Source organism: Acanthisitta chloris, unplaced genomic scaffold (genome assembly GCF_000695815.1).
Source record: "Acanthisitta chloris isolate BGI_N310 unplaced genomic scaffold, ASM69581v1 scaffold28211, whole genome shotgun sequence".
Classification (NCBI taxonomy): domain Eukaryota; kingdom Metazoa; phylum Chordata; class Aves; order Passeriformes; family Acanthisittidae; genus Acanthisitta; species Acanthisitta chloris.
This window is the reverse complement of record NW_008655842.1, coordinates 1-11,743: the sequence shown is the minus strand read 5'-3', so window position 1 is coordinate 11,743 and position 11,743 is coordinate 1. Positions and strand designations below refer to the sequence as shown.

The window sequence follows — 11,743 nt, the reverse complement described above, 5'->3', positions numbered from 1 at the left end:
CAGTCCAGGATGGAACATATATTTTCAATACCAGGACTGAGTTCCCTGAGCCTTGTACCTTTTGCTGTAATTTGAACCTATGGAACCAGCTGTGAGATACTCCCTCCTGGTCTTCTCATCTTCGTTCTAGTTTGCACAGATGAAAGCAATGCAAGATGTACAAAAAGAGCAAACAGGACCCTGCACAGGAGGACACTGTCCTTGAGTTATAGCAAGGCAGGGATCTGAATTCCTCCTTAAATCTGGTCCAGTACAGAGTCAAGCCCTAGAAAAGAGGAAATTGTGCTTGACAGATGCAATCATATGCAAATGGCTGTAGAAGAGGGGAAATTATCATCTACAAACATTGGGCAGAAATTCCATCTGCCGCAGCCTCAAGAAGGGCTCTTAATAAATTCTGAGACAGCAAAGTGACACACATCTTAATCAAGACTTAATCCATGGAATTAATTCACTGCGCGTTTCTGCATAATTCTGAGAGTAATGCTAAAAGCCATGGCAATATCAGCAGCAGATGGACTCCCCCTACTCCATGCAAAGGTATTAAAGAAAACACAGTCCCTGTCACATCACTTTCTGTACATACACATGGCAAAAAGCAACAGGGCTGTGTCCTGCTGCTGCCAGGAGCTTAACACAGCCGGCAGACATCAAAGGTCAGGCTTGCCACGAGGTAGAAATGGAAACCAGCCTCATGGCAAAGATGGAGCCCTGCCACTTCTCTCCCACAGGAGGGGAGAAGCCTGGAGCAAGGCAAAGGTCTGGGAAAGCAGCACCAGGTTCCTTCATTAGATGCTGCTTCCAGAGAGCACCAACTGAGGCTGGAGTTGAGACAGCTCAGCCAGTACCTGGTAAAGGCTGATGATGGAGGTCAAACAAAGGGGAGAGCAAGGAAAACTTAGGGGTTTTGCAAGTGAGATCTGCTGAAGAAGCCAGCTAGATAGCCATTAGAAATGGCTCCCTACTCTCTCACTGCAGCCTGGGAAGCATGCTGCAGGTATGGGGATCAGCCTTGCCAAGGGCCCTGGCAGCAGCCTTGCACAAATTGACAGGAGGCTTTAGACAGTTCTGAAAATACATTCTTAGTCACTGTCATTTACCTCCAAAGGAGGTGCAATAGCTATGTGATTAATCTCTTGTTTACATGTCTAAACACTAGTATAGTCCAGACAAAATACTGCCTTCAGTAGGCTCCCTCCCTGACATGCATGGATTTGAGGGGCTGGGTGATCCTTCACCACCTAGAGTCCAGTTTTCACAACTGACCTCCATCTGCAATTTGGAAGTCCCAAACACCTGGTCCAAGCCTCCCTAAACCCAAAGGTCCCAGACCCTGGCACAGTCCATCAGTTGCTGTTAGGTTTTAGAGGGGGACGATCCCTAGCTGGGAAGGTGAGGTATCAGCTGGGAGTGGCCAGAGTTTCAGAAGCTGCTGTGGTCCTCTCCAAGTGATCCAGCCTTCATAAACCATGCAGTGGTGGCAATGCAGCATCCTGCATTTGACAGGGTTATGATCCAAAACTCAGATTAAGGGCTAACACTGGGCCAGCTCACCTTTCCAAGGGGATGTGGCCAGGCTTGGAGCACTTACAGCTTCATGCCTGCCTCTTCATGAGCATCCAATGTGGGCCAGAACAAAGTGGTGATTTCAGCTGAGCTCCTTTGGAAAATACAGGTGGAAGATACAGAGGCCTCAAGAAAGCAAATGATAAGAATAATTGATCCTGGCACAGATAGATGTGGAAAGAGGTGGCAGAGGAGTCACCGTGGTTCCTGCAGTTGTGGAGAGCAGTGCTGCCATCTTACCAGTTGGGATGCTTTTGCCCAGGGGAGACTGACACAGGACAGTCATTTGAGTGGACATGGGGAGCCTTCAGTCAGGATGACCTAAGTCTGGAAGTGATCTGCTGCTGCAGCCAGAATCGCTCATTCCCAGGCAACCAAGGGTGTGTAATGTGATTCCTGTGTTAATTCAGGTTCCAGAGGTCCTTATGTACCCCAAAGGAGTCCTCTTGCACTGCTTGGATCCCTGCTTGTAGCAGCAGCTATGCAGGCAGATGTGCCTTCCTAACAGTGCCAGGCACAGGAGTGCTTATCTTTTGAGATGTGTGCATGTAATGCTCTCTGGACAGCTTTACTTGGGCTTGACCAGCTTGTGAAGAAGGAAGGAAGAAAGAGGAGGGAAGCTGGTCAGGGAGGATGGGAGAGGTGGGATGACTGGGGAAGGTGCTAACAGCCCTTGGCTGGCCCAGAACCACTTCCTCAGATCTCCATTACACAGCATGCTCCCGGCGTTGCTATTTCAGTCTGAATGTCACCTATAAATTGGAGGCTCTTTCTCTGAAGGCTGCAAATAGAAGTGTCAGTAGATGATCTTTGATTTATAGGGAAGCTCAACAGAAAGCCCAGTATGTCCATTTTCCAGCCAGGAAACTCAAAGAGGTCCAAGGTTCACAACAGGGATCCTTTGCTTTTCCTCGACCTTTCCTCAAGGGTTGGCAAGTCCCTCACAGAGGGGGTGGGGAGAGGTCATAGACACAGATTCATCTCCCTGATCACCCTATGATTGCTGTTTTCCAGATTCCTCCTCCTCCACCACCCATCCCTGCCCCATGGATTTCAACCTGCTGGCAGACACGGAGGCTCGCAGCCCAGCCTTGTCTCTCTCGGACTCTGGAACTCCCCAACACGAGCACAGCTGCAAAGGGCAGGACCACAGTGGTGAGTGCAAGGCTCAAGATGGAAGAAAGACCCTGACCCATCCTTGTGGGTGGATCTGGGTGGCCAGTGGCTTGCAGGAGCTGGGAGCAGTGCTCCTGGGGATGTGCTGAGTTTCTGTTGTACTGGGAGCCAGCACATTGCTATAGCAGCATGCTCAGCCTAGCAAGCAGAGGGAAAGCATAGGGGTGAGTATTGCAATGACAGCCGTCAGGAGAGTGAGAGCACTGTCCTGGTGGTGGGGTTGCCTGACCCTGGCTGCAGAAAGCCACTGCTTACAGAGGACACAGCCCATGGCAGGCAGGAGCCAGCCAGGCTGGGTCATAGCCCAACCAAGATTTTATTGTATTTACCTAAGCCAGATCCACAGAGCAGGAGAGCTCTCCCTGCAACATGGGAAATCTCATCCAAGGCACAGAAAGCTACACCTGATTTTAAGTGCCTTTTTATTTTTTAACTCTTTTTAAATTGGTTAGGTTTAAACTTTCCATGTTACAAGTTAACCTTGGCTGAACTTCCCAGGTTCATGCAATAAGAAAGAAAGGAAACAGTCTTGCTCCTGCTTTAACTAAAAAAGTCTGCTCACCTGTGCCTTGGTGCAAGGCTGTGCAGTGGGCTGCTGATGTCCCAAGGACGTGCCTCTGACCATTCCCAAAGACAGAACAAACCCTAAGCCTGCTGCATTCTTCATCAGACTCTGAATAAGAAACATCACCATTCACACCTGCTCAGAAATCAGCTAGCAAATGCTATGGCTTCCCCTGGATTTTGCATCTCTCTGGTGGCTGCTCCACCCCTTGTTACTTTGGATGTATGAGGACTAAACAAAACTCCTCCTGCCAGTGACAGTGTGAGGGGAGGCTAGGGCCAGGGACAGCCTGCTGCTGCCTGTGTAAAGCCTCCAGGCTCACCAGCTTGCAAAAGCTAATAAGTATAATGACGCAGATTAAAATTCCCCAGAGTAAGTATCGTGAAGGGAGTTACGCTGGGATAGCTATGGTGAGAGAATCCACCCACTGAATTCCCCACTGCGCACGTACCTTAGTTGGGCACATCCCCAAGCTCAGTGGCTCCTCGTCAGATGCTTTGGATGCACGGCAACGTCTCCATTCAAGTGGCCTTCCCAATCGAGCCCACCCTGGCATGCCACAGAACTGCCAATTTAGGTGCTGACTTTTTTTTCCATTAGGCGTGAGCAGCTAATTCCAGCTATGACCACAGTCGTTTCATTGAGTGGGCGAACGTGCACAAGACATATTCCACAAGCTATTTTGGGGTGACAATAAATGCTGGATGCCTGGCTATATCACTCCCCGCTGTTTTAAATGGTCTAGAAATAAAATGGTTCTGAGAGATGAGCATTTGTCAGCACTACCTGCATGCAGAGGCTGGCAGCTTGTGCTTTTGCACCAGAGGCTGATGGCAGCCACGTGTCAGCAGTGTCAAGCAGAGCTGAGCTGGCCACCAAGGGCTGCCCAGGATGGGACAGGGCAGGGAGATATTTCCAGGCTCAAAGATCAGGATTCCTACACTTCCTTGGACTTCACAAGATATATGAAAAGTTCTACACTAGAAGGTATTGAGGAGACAAATACCAAAACAAGATACTTGGTGATCTCCTTCACCCAGATGCAGCCCATAAGCCAGTGGTACCTTTGCTCCATTCTCCAATCCCTTTCAGTATAGTTTCTTCCCATGTGAGGGGCAGTCCTGAGCAGCAGCTCCCAATTAGAGCACAGCCTCCTGCTTCACAGCAGCCCCTTTGGAAATTAAAATTTGTCAGGGACTCTGGTGGAGACACATCCCCTGTATGCATCAGACTCCTAATTAACCCAGGCTGAGCAGATGAACAAACAAACCAAATGTCATTCGTTCATCTGTATTGGGCCATTCCTAAGAACTAGCTCAGACATGGTGATATCACTCCCTTTTGAGTCTTTTTTAGAGATGGATAACATGGGATTCTCCCTCATCCAACAGTGGTTTAGAGCATTGAGCTAGAGAAATAAGATTTATCTCCTTGGCAAGAACCACCCATATTAATAGCATGCTTCCAAGAGTTCTGCTGAACATGGGATCCCCACATGAAGATGCTTGTTGGAATGAGAAGAGTATCACAAGACCACAGACAGTTCCTACTGTTCCACTTTTCAGTTCCTATGGCTTTGTTTCAAGAGTGCACTGGGAAAGTTCTTGTGCAGGTACACACTGGATGGAAACACAAGCTGGTCCTGGCACTGGGAACAGAGGATGGCCCCTTCCTGCTCAGAAGAACCAGCTAACATCCTGCTGCTGTGAGCAATGGCCAACTCACTCTTCTTGCCTTAGCATTGCTGCTGGTGGATAGTAGATGTGCCACAGAAGCAGAGGCAGCTGGTGCAGAGCCTGTGAGGAGCTCATGCTGCTTCAGTCAGTGCAACATATACCCATAGTAGCAAACCTTCTCTGACCACACCTAGGCCTTCCTCCATGGAGGGTGAGTGCCCCTCCTGCAAATGCTCTCCATGACTCCAGCATTGCTCCCTTTGGAGAAAGGCAAATAAAACGAGGGTTTTCCAGGAACAGCAGAAGGTTTCTGAATCAACAGGCTGAATTATCACTACCCTGTCATACAAACAGGGTAGTGGCACCAGGTTCCTATGACAGGAGCATCTCCCAGGCCTGGGCTCTGTTAAATCACTTGCTGTTGGCACAGCACTGCCCTGCATCAGAGTCCTTTCTCTGTTGGGGATCAGATGCTTTTAAACCTCTCTCTTATGCTCCATAAAACCTAACTGGAAGAGACGGAGCCTGTTTTTCTGGAGCACTTCTTTCTGACCCTAGGAACCACTTTTTTCCCTCACTCAACTCTATCCCAGGATACTGTTTTCTTGCCTCCCTGCTTTTTAAGGGGCTGTACCCGACACCTTCATGTCCAGATTTTTTCTGGACTTTGAAGCCTTTTAAACTAGGTTCCACTTAAGGACCACAACAACCAAACAAAAATCTGAATTTCAGCAGAGCAATGCCAGGATTTTTTTAAAGGTTCTTCCAAATGGAATAGTTTGGGAGCTATTTGCAATGTAGTTTAGATGAGTATTTCCCACTGTAAAAGAACACCTCCACTCCCTGCTGAAGAACTGATTTTCATTCAGAATTACTTCATCTGGTTTGAAGGTCAGAGGAAAGAGGAATCAAACATCAGAAATTCTTTGTTTTCACCAGAACAATTTTCTTCTATGGTGACTTGTCTTGATTCTCAGCAGAATTAAACACAACTATCACTTTCTTCCCTGTAGTTGTCCTGCATAGATTGCCTGAGTGCTCAAATGTGGCATTCTCTTTTTATGATGGAAGGTATTTGTATTTGCATTCTGCCTCTGTTTGCAGAGTACTGACAGCTCCAGAAGGGGCTGTGGCACAGGGGAGCACCTGGCTGCCCACCTCGAGCCACGACAGCCCAAAGCTCAGCATTGAGACATGGGCTTGATGCACAGGACGAGGCTGAGTTGTATGTTTCAGATAGGTACCAGTGTGAACACTGGAGAGTTTTGAGATGGTCATTTAAGGGGCAAGGAAGTAAAAGATACTGGCTCTGGGAGAGGGGTCTCTGACTGAGAAGAAGGGCAGGGGCAGAAAGACAAGGACATGCTGGAGTGCTTTGTAGTAAGGTCTAAGAGACCTTTTGCTACTTTTTAAAAATCAAAATATGTGCATCTAAGTAAGAGGACAGAGGAGCAAGAAGGGAGGAAGGGTAAAAAATTTGTGCTCCTCAGATAACTGAAGAGCCTCAACTTGCTATTATTACCAATTTGCCTTTTCCCATCACTTGTCCACAGAAACACTACCAGATCTTTTGCTGTGCCGTAAGTGTCAATTTCTGTTTATTTTTTCTAAAGGGCACTTTAGGCAGAGAGTTTTAAGCAGAGTAAGAACCTCCTGGCCTGGGTAACTTCTGCCACTATCACCCACGCGAACTGCAACAAATCAAAACCAGAGATTGGAAGTTTGGAAAATCCAAATCCACTCACTTGGAAGCTAACATCTACTATGGCAGTTAAACAAGAGCAAGCTGTGCTGCATCAAGGGGTCATTGGTTTTGGTGCAGGGTGGATGTCTGCTCACAAGGACAAGGGAGGGATATGGGACCACTCCTGGTGGCTGCAGGTGAGAGGGACCTCACTGAGCATGCACTGGTTGCCCCAAGGATAGGCTCCCCAAATGCATCCAAGCCCTTGAGTTAATTCAGGGGATCTCTCATATTTCTGTTTCTCGAACAGACACTGAGAAGTCCCAGCAAAACCAGACGGACGACTCCAACCCTGAAGACGGCTCGCTCAAGAAGAAGCAGAGGAGACAGAGGACGCACTTCACCAGCCAGCAGCTCCAAGAGCTGGAAGCCACTTTCCAGAGAAACCGTTACCCAGACATGAGCACCAGGGAGGAGATTGCAGTCTGGACCAACTTGACGGAGGCACGAGTCAGGGTAGGACTGCAGCCCTTACACCTTCCTGGACCTGAGCTTATGGGGAAGAAGCCACCAAGCTGTCCCCGAACCAAGGAGGGAATTCGGAGCACTAAAAAATGTCCCAATCTTCGAAACACCTCACCAGGCCCTACACCTGAGATTTGACACATGCAGCCACACACATACCCCATTCTGGTGGTGTCTTCCCCACCCAGGGCCACCTTGCAATTACACAGGGACATACAAAGCCCAGGCTCTGCCCCACAGAGCTCCACCAGTTGGCTCCCTCAACCCAGCAGACCTCGTCCTTGCAGTGCCATTGTCCTTAGCCTTAGCCTGTCCTGTGCCTTAGTCTTGCTGGAGGGCACTCTGGCGTTCCCAAACCACTGTGCAATCACAGGCATGGCATGGCAGGTCTCCAGCTGGAATGAGAGCTTCTCTCTGCTACTAGAAATATGAGTTAGCAGCACCATGAATAGCCTTCCAGCAGCTTCCATGCTCTAGGAAATTATATTGTTTGAACCCCTCCAACACTAACAGATTTCCATGTTAGAAGACAGACTTATAACACCCCATCCCAAACTGGTCCTGAGGTGAAGTCAAACCAAGAGAGGTTATTTCCTCCATTCAGCAGTTCTCAAGCCTTATACCTCAAATACTTTGCCCTCAAATTACACAACTAACCCCTCCTCCTGGCTGTGGTCACTTTGAAATACAGCAAGTATTTTCCTCTCTTTTCCCTATATAAAGGGCATTTGTTTATCGAATGAGGTGGGTTATTCTGTGTTGTGAAATGGCAGTGATTGAGTTTAGATATAGGCATTGATTCTCACTGGGAGATGACAACCCAGACACCTTGCTGCAACTCTTTCCTGATGCTCAGCCTCCCAGCTCCCTGAGAGCATCCTCAGCCCTTCAACACCCCTTGGCTTGCTGGGCAAAGAAACTAGGGCAAGGCCCCTTCCAGGAATAGCCCAGAGTAATATACCCATGCCCTCCCCCTCTCTCTCTTGCAGGTCTGGTTCAAAAACCGCAGAGCTAAGTGGAGGAAACGAGAGAGGAACCAACAGGCTGAACTGTGCAAGAACAGCTTTGGAGCCCAGTTCAATGGACTGATGCAGCCTTACGATGATATGTATTCCAGCTATTCCTACAACAACTGGGCCACCAAGGGGCTTGCCACCAGTCCACTCTCGGCCAAGAGCTTCCCATTCTTCAACTCCATGAACGTCAGTCCCCTCTCCTCCCAGCCCATGTTCTCCCCACCCAGTTCCATCACCTCAATGACCATGCCTTCATCCATGGTCCCTTCTGCAGTGACTGGAGTACCGGCCTCTAGCCTCAACAACTTGGGAAACATCAACAACCTGAACAGCCCGAGCCTCAACTCTGCTGTCTCATCCAGTGCCTGTCCTTACGCCTCAACAGCCAGCCCCTACATGTACAGGGACACATGCAACTCCAGCCTGGCCAGCCTGAGGCTGAAGGCGAAGCAGCATGCTAACTTCACTTACCCAGCAGTGCAGACAGCAGCTTCCAACCTGAGCCCTTGCCAATATGCTGTGGACAGGCCTGTATGAAGGGCTGCCCTCTGCCAACCAGGGACTTGACCTTAGCCTGACAAAAGGAGACCTTTAGCCCTACAACAGTGAACGTCCTGCGGAGAATGAGAGTGAACACGAGAGCATGAGAGAGAGACAAAGAGAGAGACAAAGCGAGCAGGCAGATGGACCTTTATGAAGATTTGTCTATCGTATGGTGAATTTTGACTGTCTTTCCCCTCCAAAACCCCTTTCCCTCTTGCCCACTAAACCTCCTCCTCCATGGTAAAGAAACCAAAACAGTCTACTGGAAGCCCAATGGGGAAATATGAGCCCTGATGTGCAGGGTGTCTGACCCATGGACAGCAGAACCATGTTTCAGTCTGCCCCTTCAAACCCCACAGGGGTGAGCCCCCCAAATCCGTGGGACAGCACGGGCAGATGCACATCAGGTCTGCAGGGAATAACGAGAGACAGGGCATTGTGGGGGGTGCCATTTGGTGCTTGGCTGACCCCTTCTCTCTGCACATGTGCAAGATTTCAGTTAAAGACATTTTGCCCACTTATTTATCATACAGCCAGTAAGGAAGCCTTGTCTCAGTCGATTGGCATCTCCCTTTATAATGCATATATACACATGACCCTTCAGACTTGAAGCCTTTAGGAGCTGAGGGTTGTACAAATAGAAAATATGTGTCTGTATATATATCTTAGATGTATACAGATACATATATAGGCATTAAAATATGCTCCTTTTTTGGTTTGGTTTTGTTTTGTACATGAAATAACCTACAAAGTAGACATTAAACCAAAAACCCTGTAAAGGAAGCACATCCACTGAGGCAGCATCCTGCCTGTTATGCTTTACTGCTTCAGTCATTTCCAGTCAGACACAAACACTGTTGCCAGTGTACATCCAAAGCTTCCCCTTTTGCAACAATCTGCTCCTCCTTGCACATCTCCTTCCCTTCCCTTCTCCAAATCCCATTTCCAAAAAAGATAATAAAATAAAAGTTGGCACAATCCCTTTAAGCTTCTGCTTGTCTGGTTATTGAGAGCACAACCCTGCATCTGAAGACCCTGAAATCAAGTGTCAGCAGCCCAGGCAAGAGTGAGCATCCTTAAGAGCACCAGCATGAGGCAGCCCAAGTTGGAACAGGGGCTGAAGTTTGGAGGAGCCATCTCTGTTCCTCAATTACAGACCAAACACCTGGCTCATCAGAACAACAAAAGCCCAGAGACACAGTATGAAGAGGAAAACCAGCTTCCTTCCTGCTCCCTGTCTGCATGCACCCACTGCAGCAGGAAAGCTGAGCCTCCCCTGGCTCAGGCTTCCCCACAGTGCTGGATGGGGTCATTGCCTTTGGGCTCCCACAGCCCAGGCACTCCCTCTCTGAGCAGTGGTCCCCAGGTGAGAGGTCAGCTGCAGCAACCTGCCCTGCTCAGTTTCTGTTGGGAAAGCTGTTAAACAGAGGTTTATCTCCCAAGATATACATGCACCTGGGGAACCTGCTGCTTCAGTCAACACAGAGGGATGCAGCAAGTCCCTCCAAGGGCCCGAGGAAGCTTCACATTCAGCAGGGGAGCAGAACATCCCTAGCCTGTGCAGCCACCTTTTGGTTAATCAGACACAAGCTCCAAGGGGAAAGCACAACCCCGTGTTTTACTTTTCTCTTAAGAAAAAAAAACCATCCCAAACACATCTTCACAAAAAACTATCCTGATTGGAAGAACAGGACAGGAAAATCTGGAATAAGCCATGTTTCTGCAATGTTGTTAGCGTGCAGAGAGAAAGAAAGTTCTTTGCTAAGAATGGATCCTCACTAGGACACAGTGAGAGGTCATTGACAAGCAAATCTGATAAACTTCTCAGTCCTTGCCAAAGCCTATTCCAAAGGGAGCAGCTGCTACTGAAGGTATTGGTGAGCAGATGCTGAAAGCAGTCACAGGTGTCAGCCCACCATCACTGTAACAAATTACTCTTTGCTCTGAGCTAATCCAAAATGAGAGAACCAAGTTACCCTGCACTGAAACAGCTACCAGTGGAAACACAACCCTATCGGCAGTGTGCATTCAAAGATCAAATGTATATAAAACATAGACATAGTGCATCCCAGACAAGACCTTTCATTGTAAACTGCATCCTACCTTGTCACTGAGCACCAGTGCTGCTGAGGTAGCTTCAGTGGTTAATTTCTATTCAGTGCTGGAGCTGCCATCTAGCAACCTTTCCACCAAATGCACACCTCATCTTGGTTCCACCTAAGGGAAGAAAGAAGGGCCTGGGCTTCTCTCTAATATCTTCTCCTCCACTGAGCCTGACTTGTAGCTGAGTGCAAGTTCTCTCCCTTATAACCCAAGCCAGATGGTGCCACAAGCCTCTCCTGCTGCCGTGATGAAGAGCTGAGCTCTTTACGCACGTGGTCCTTTCCCTCCTCCTTTTCCATGCACACTGCCCCTCCACCCTGTGCTGATCTCAAGCACAGGTGAGAACATGGCAAAGCCAAAATAGGCATCTTTCATAAAGATGCAGCTTTGCTGATTGTTGCAGGATTCAGTGGGTGAAAGATATGCCCGACTATGCAGAGCAGAAGGCCAACTTCAGCACATGATTCTCATTATCTCCTCTGGCAGTTAGTGGGGAAAAGTAAAGACCTGCTCTAGGTACTGAATTTTCAGCCTGAGGTTTTTCAAACAGTCATTTCAATTAACATTACTCCAGACCACTCTGATTTCTGAGCAAGACAATCTCAGTTGGTACCCACAGGAGGCAACTGGTATGTGCAAGTGTGTTGCCAGTGGCTCTGCAGGCTGGCTAGTTGGCTTTAATTTCTCATTCCCAATGCTGTATGGAGAGAATGATGGAGTCTGTTTCTTCAGTTAGAGGTATTGGCACTGTGAAGGATCCAGATCAGATGGCAAACCACACACCACCTCTGAACTGAGAGCACTTTGTACAATGTCATATAATAACTGACACAACCACAGGAAAAACTTGAAATCTGCAGCACAGATGACTGACAGCAAATAACTGAGC

The 11,743-nt window shown here is 48.4% G+C and overlaps 1 protein-coding gene across 1 annotated transcript; it reads left to right on the top strand.

The window, feature by feature from the left end:
• Positions 1-2,612: 2,612 nt before the first annotated feature.
• Positions 2,613-8,745, top strand: LOC103811140 (pituitary homeobox 3). The gene is made up of 3 exons (XM_009084092.1): positions 2,613-2,721; positions 6,978-7,183; positions 8,182-8,745. The coding sequence occupies exons 1-3, from the start codon at positions 2,613-2,615 to the stop codon at positions 8,743-8,745; spliced, it is 879 nt and encodes a 292-aa protein (XP_009082340.1).
• Positions 8,746-11,743: the final 2,998 nt, after the last annotated feature.

Coding starts and splice junctions, on each gene's coding strand:
- LOC103811140 (XM_009084092.1), top strand. CDS start 2,613: ATGGATTTCAACCTGCTGGCAGACACGGAGGCTCGCAGCCCAGCCTTG. Junction 2,722..6,977: donor CAAAGGGCAGGACCACAGTG/GTGAGTGCAAGG, acceptor TTTCTCGAACAG/ACACTGAGAAGTCCCAGCAA. Junction 7,184..8,181: donor TGACGGAGGCACGAGTCAGG/GTAGGACTGCAG, acceptor TCTCTCTTGCAG/GTCTGGTTCAAAAACCGCAG.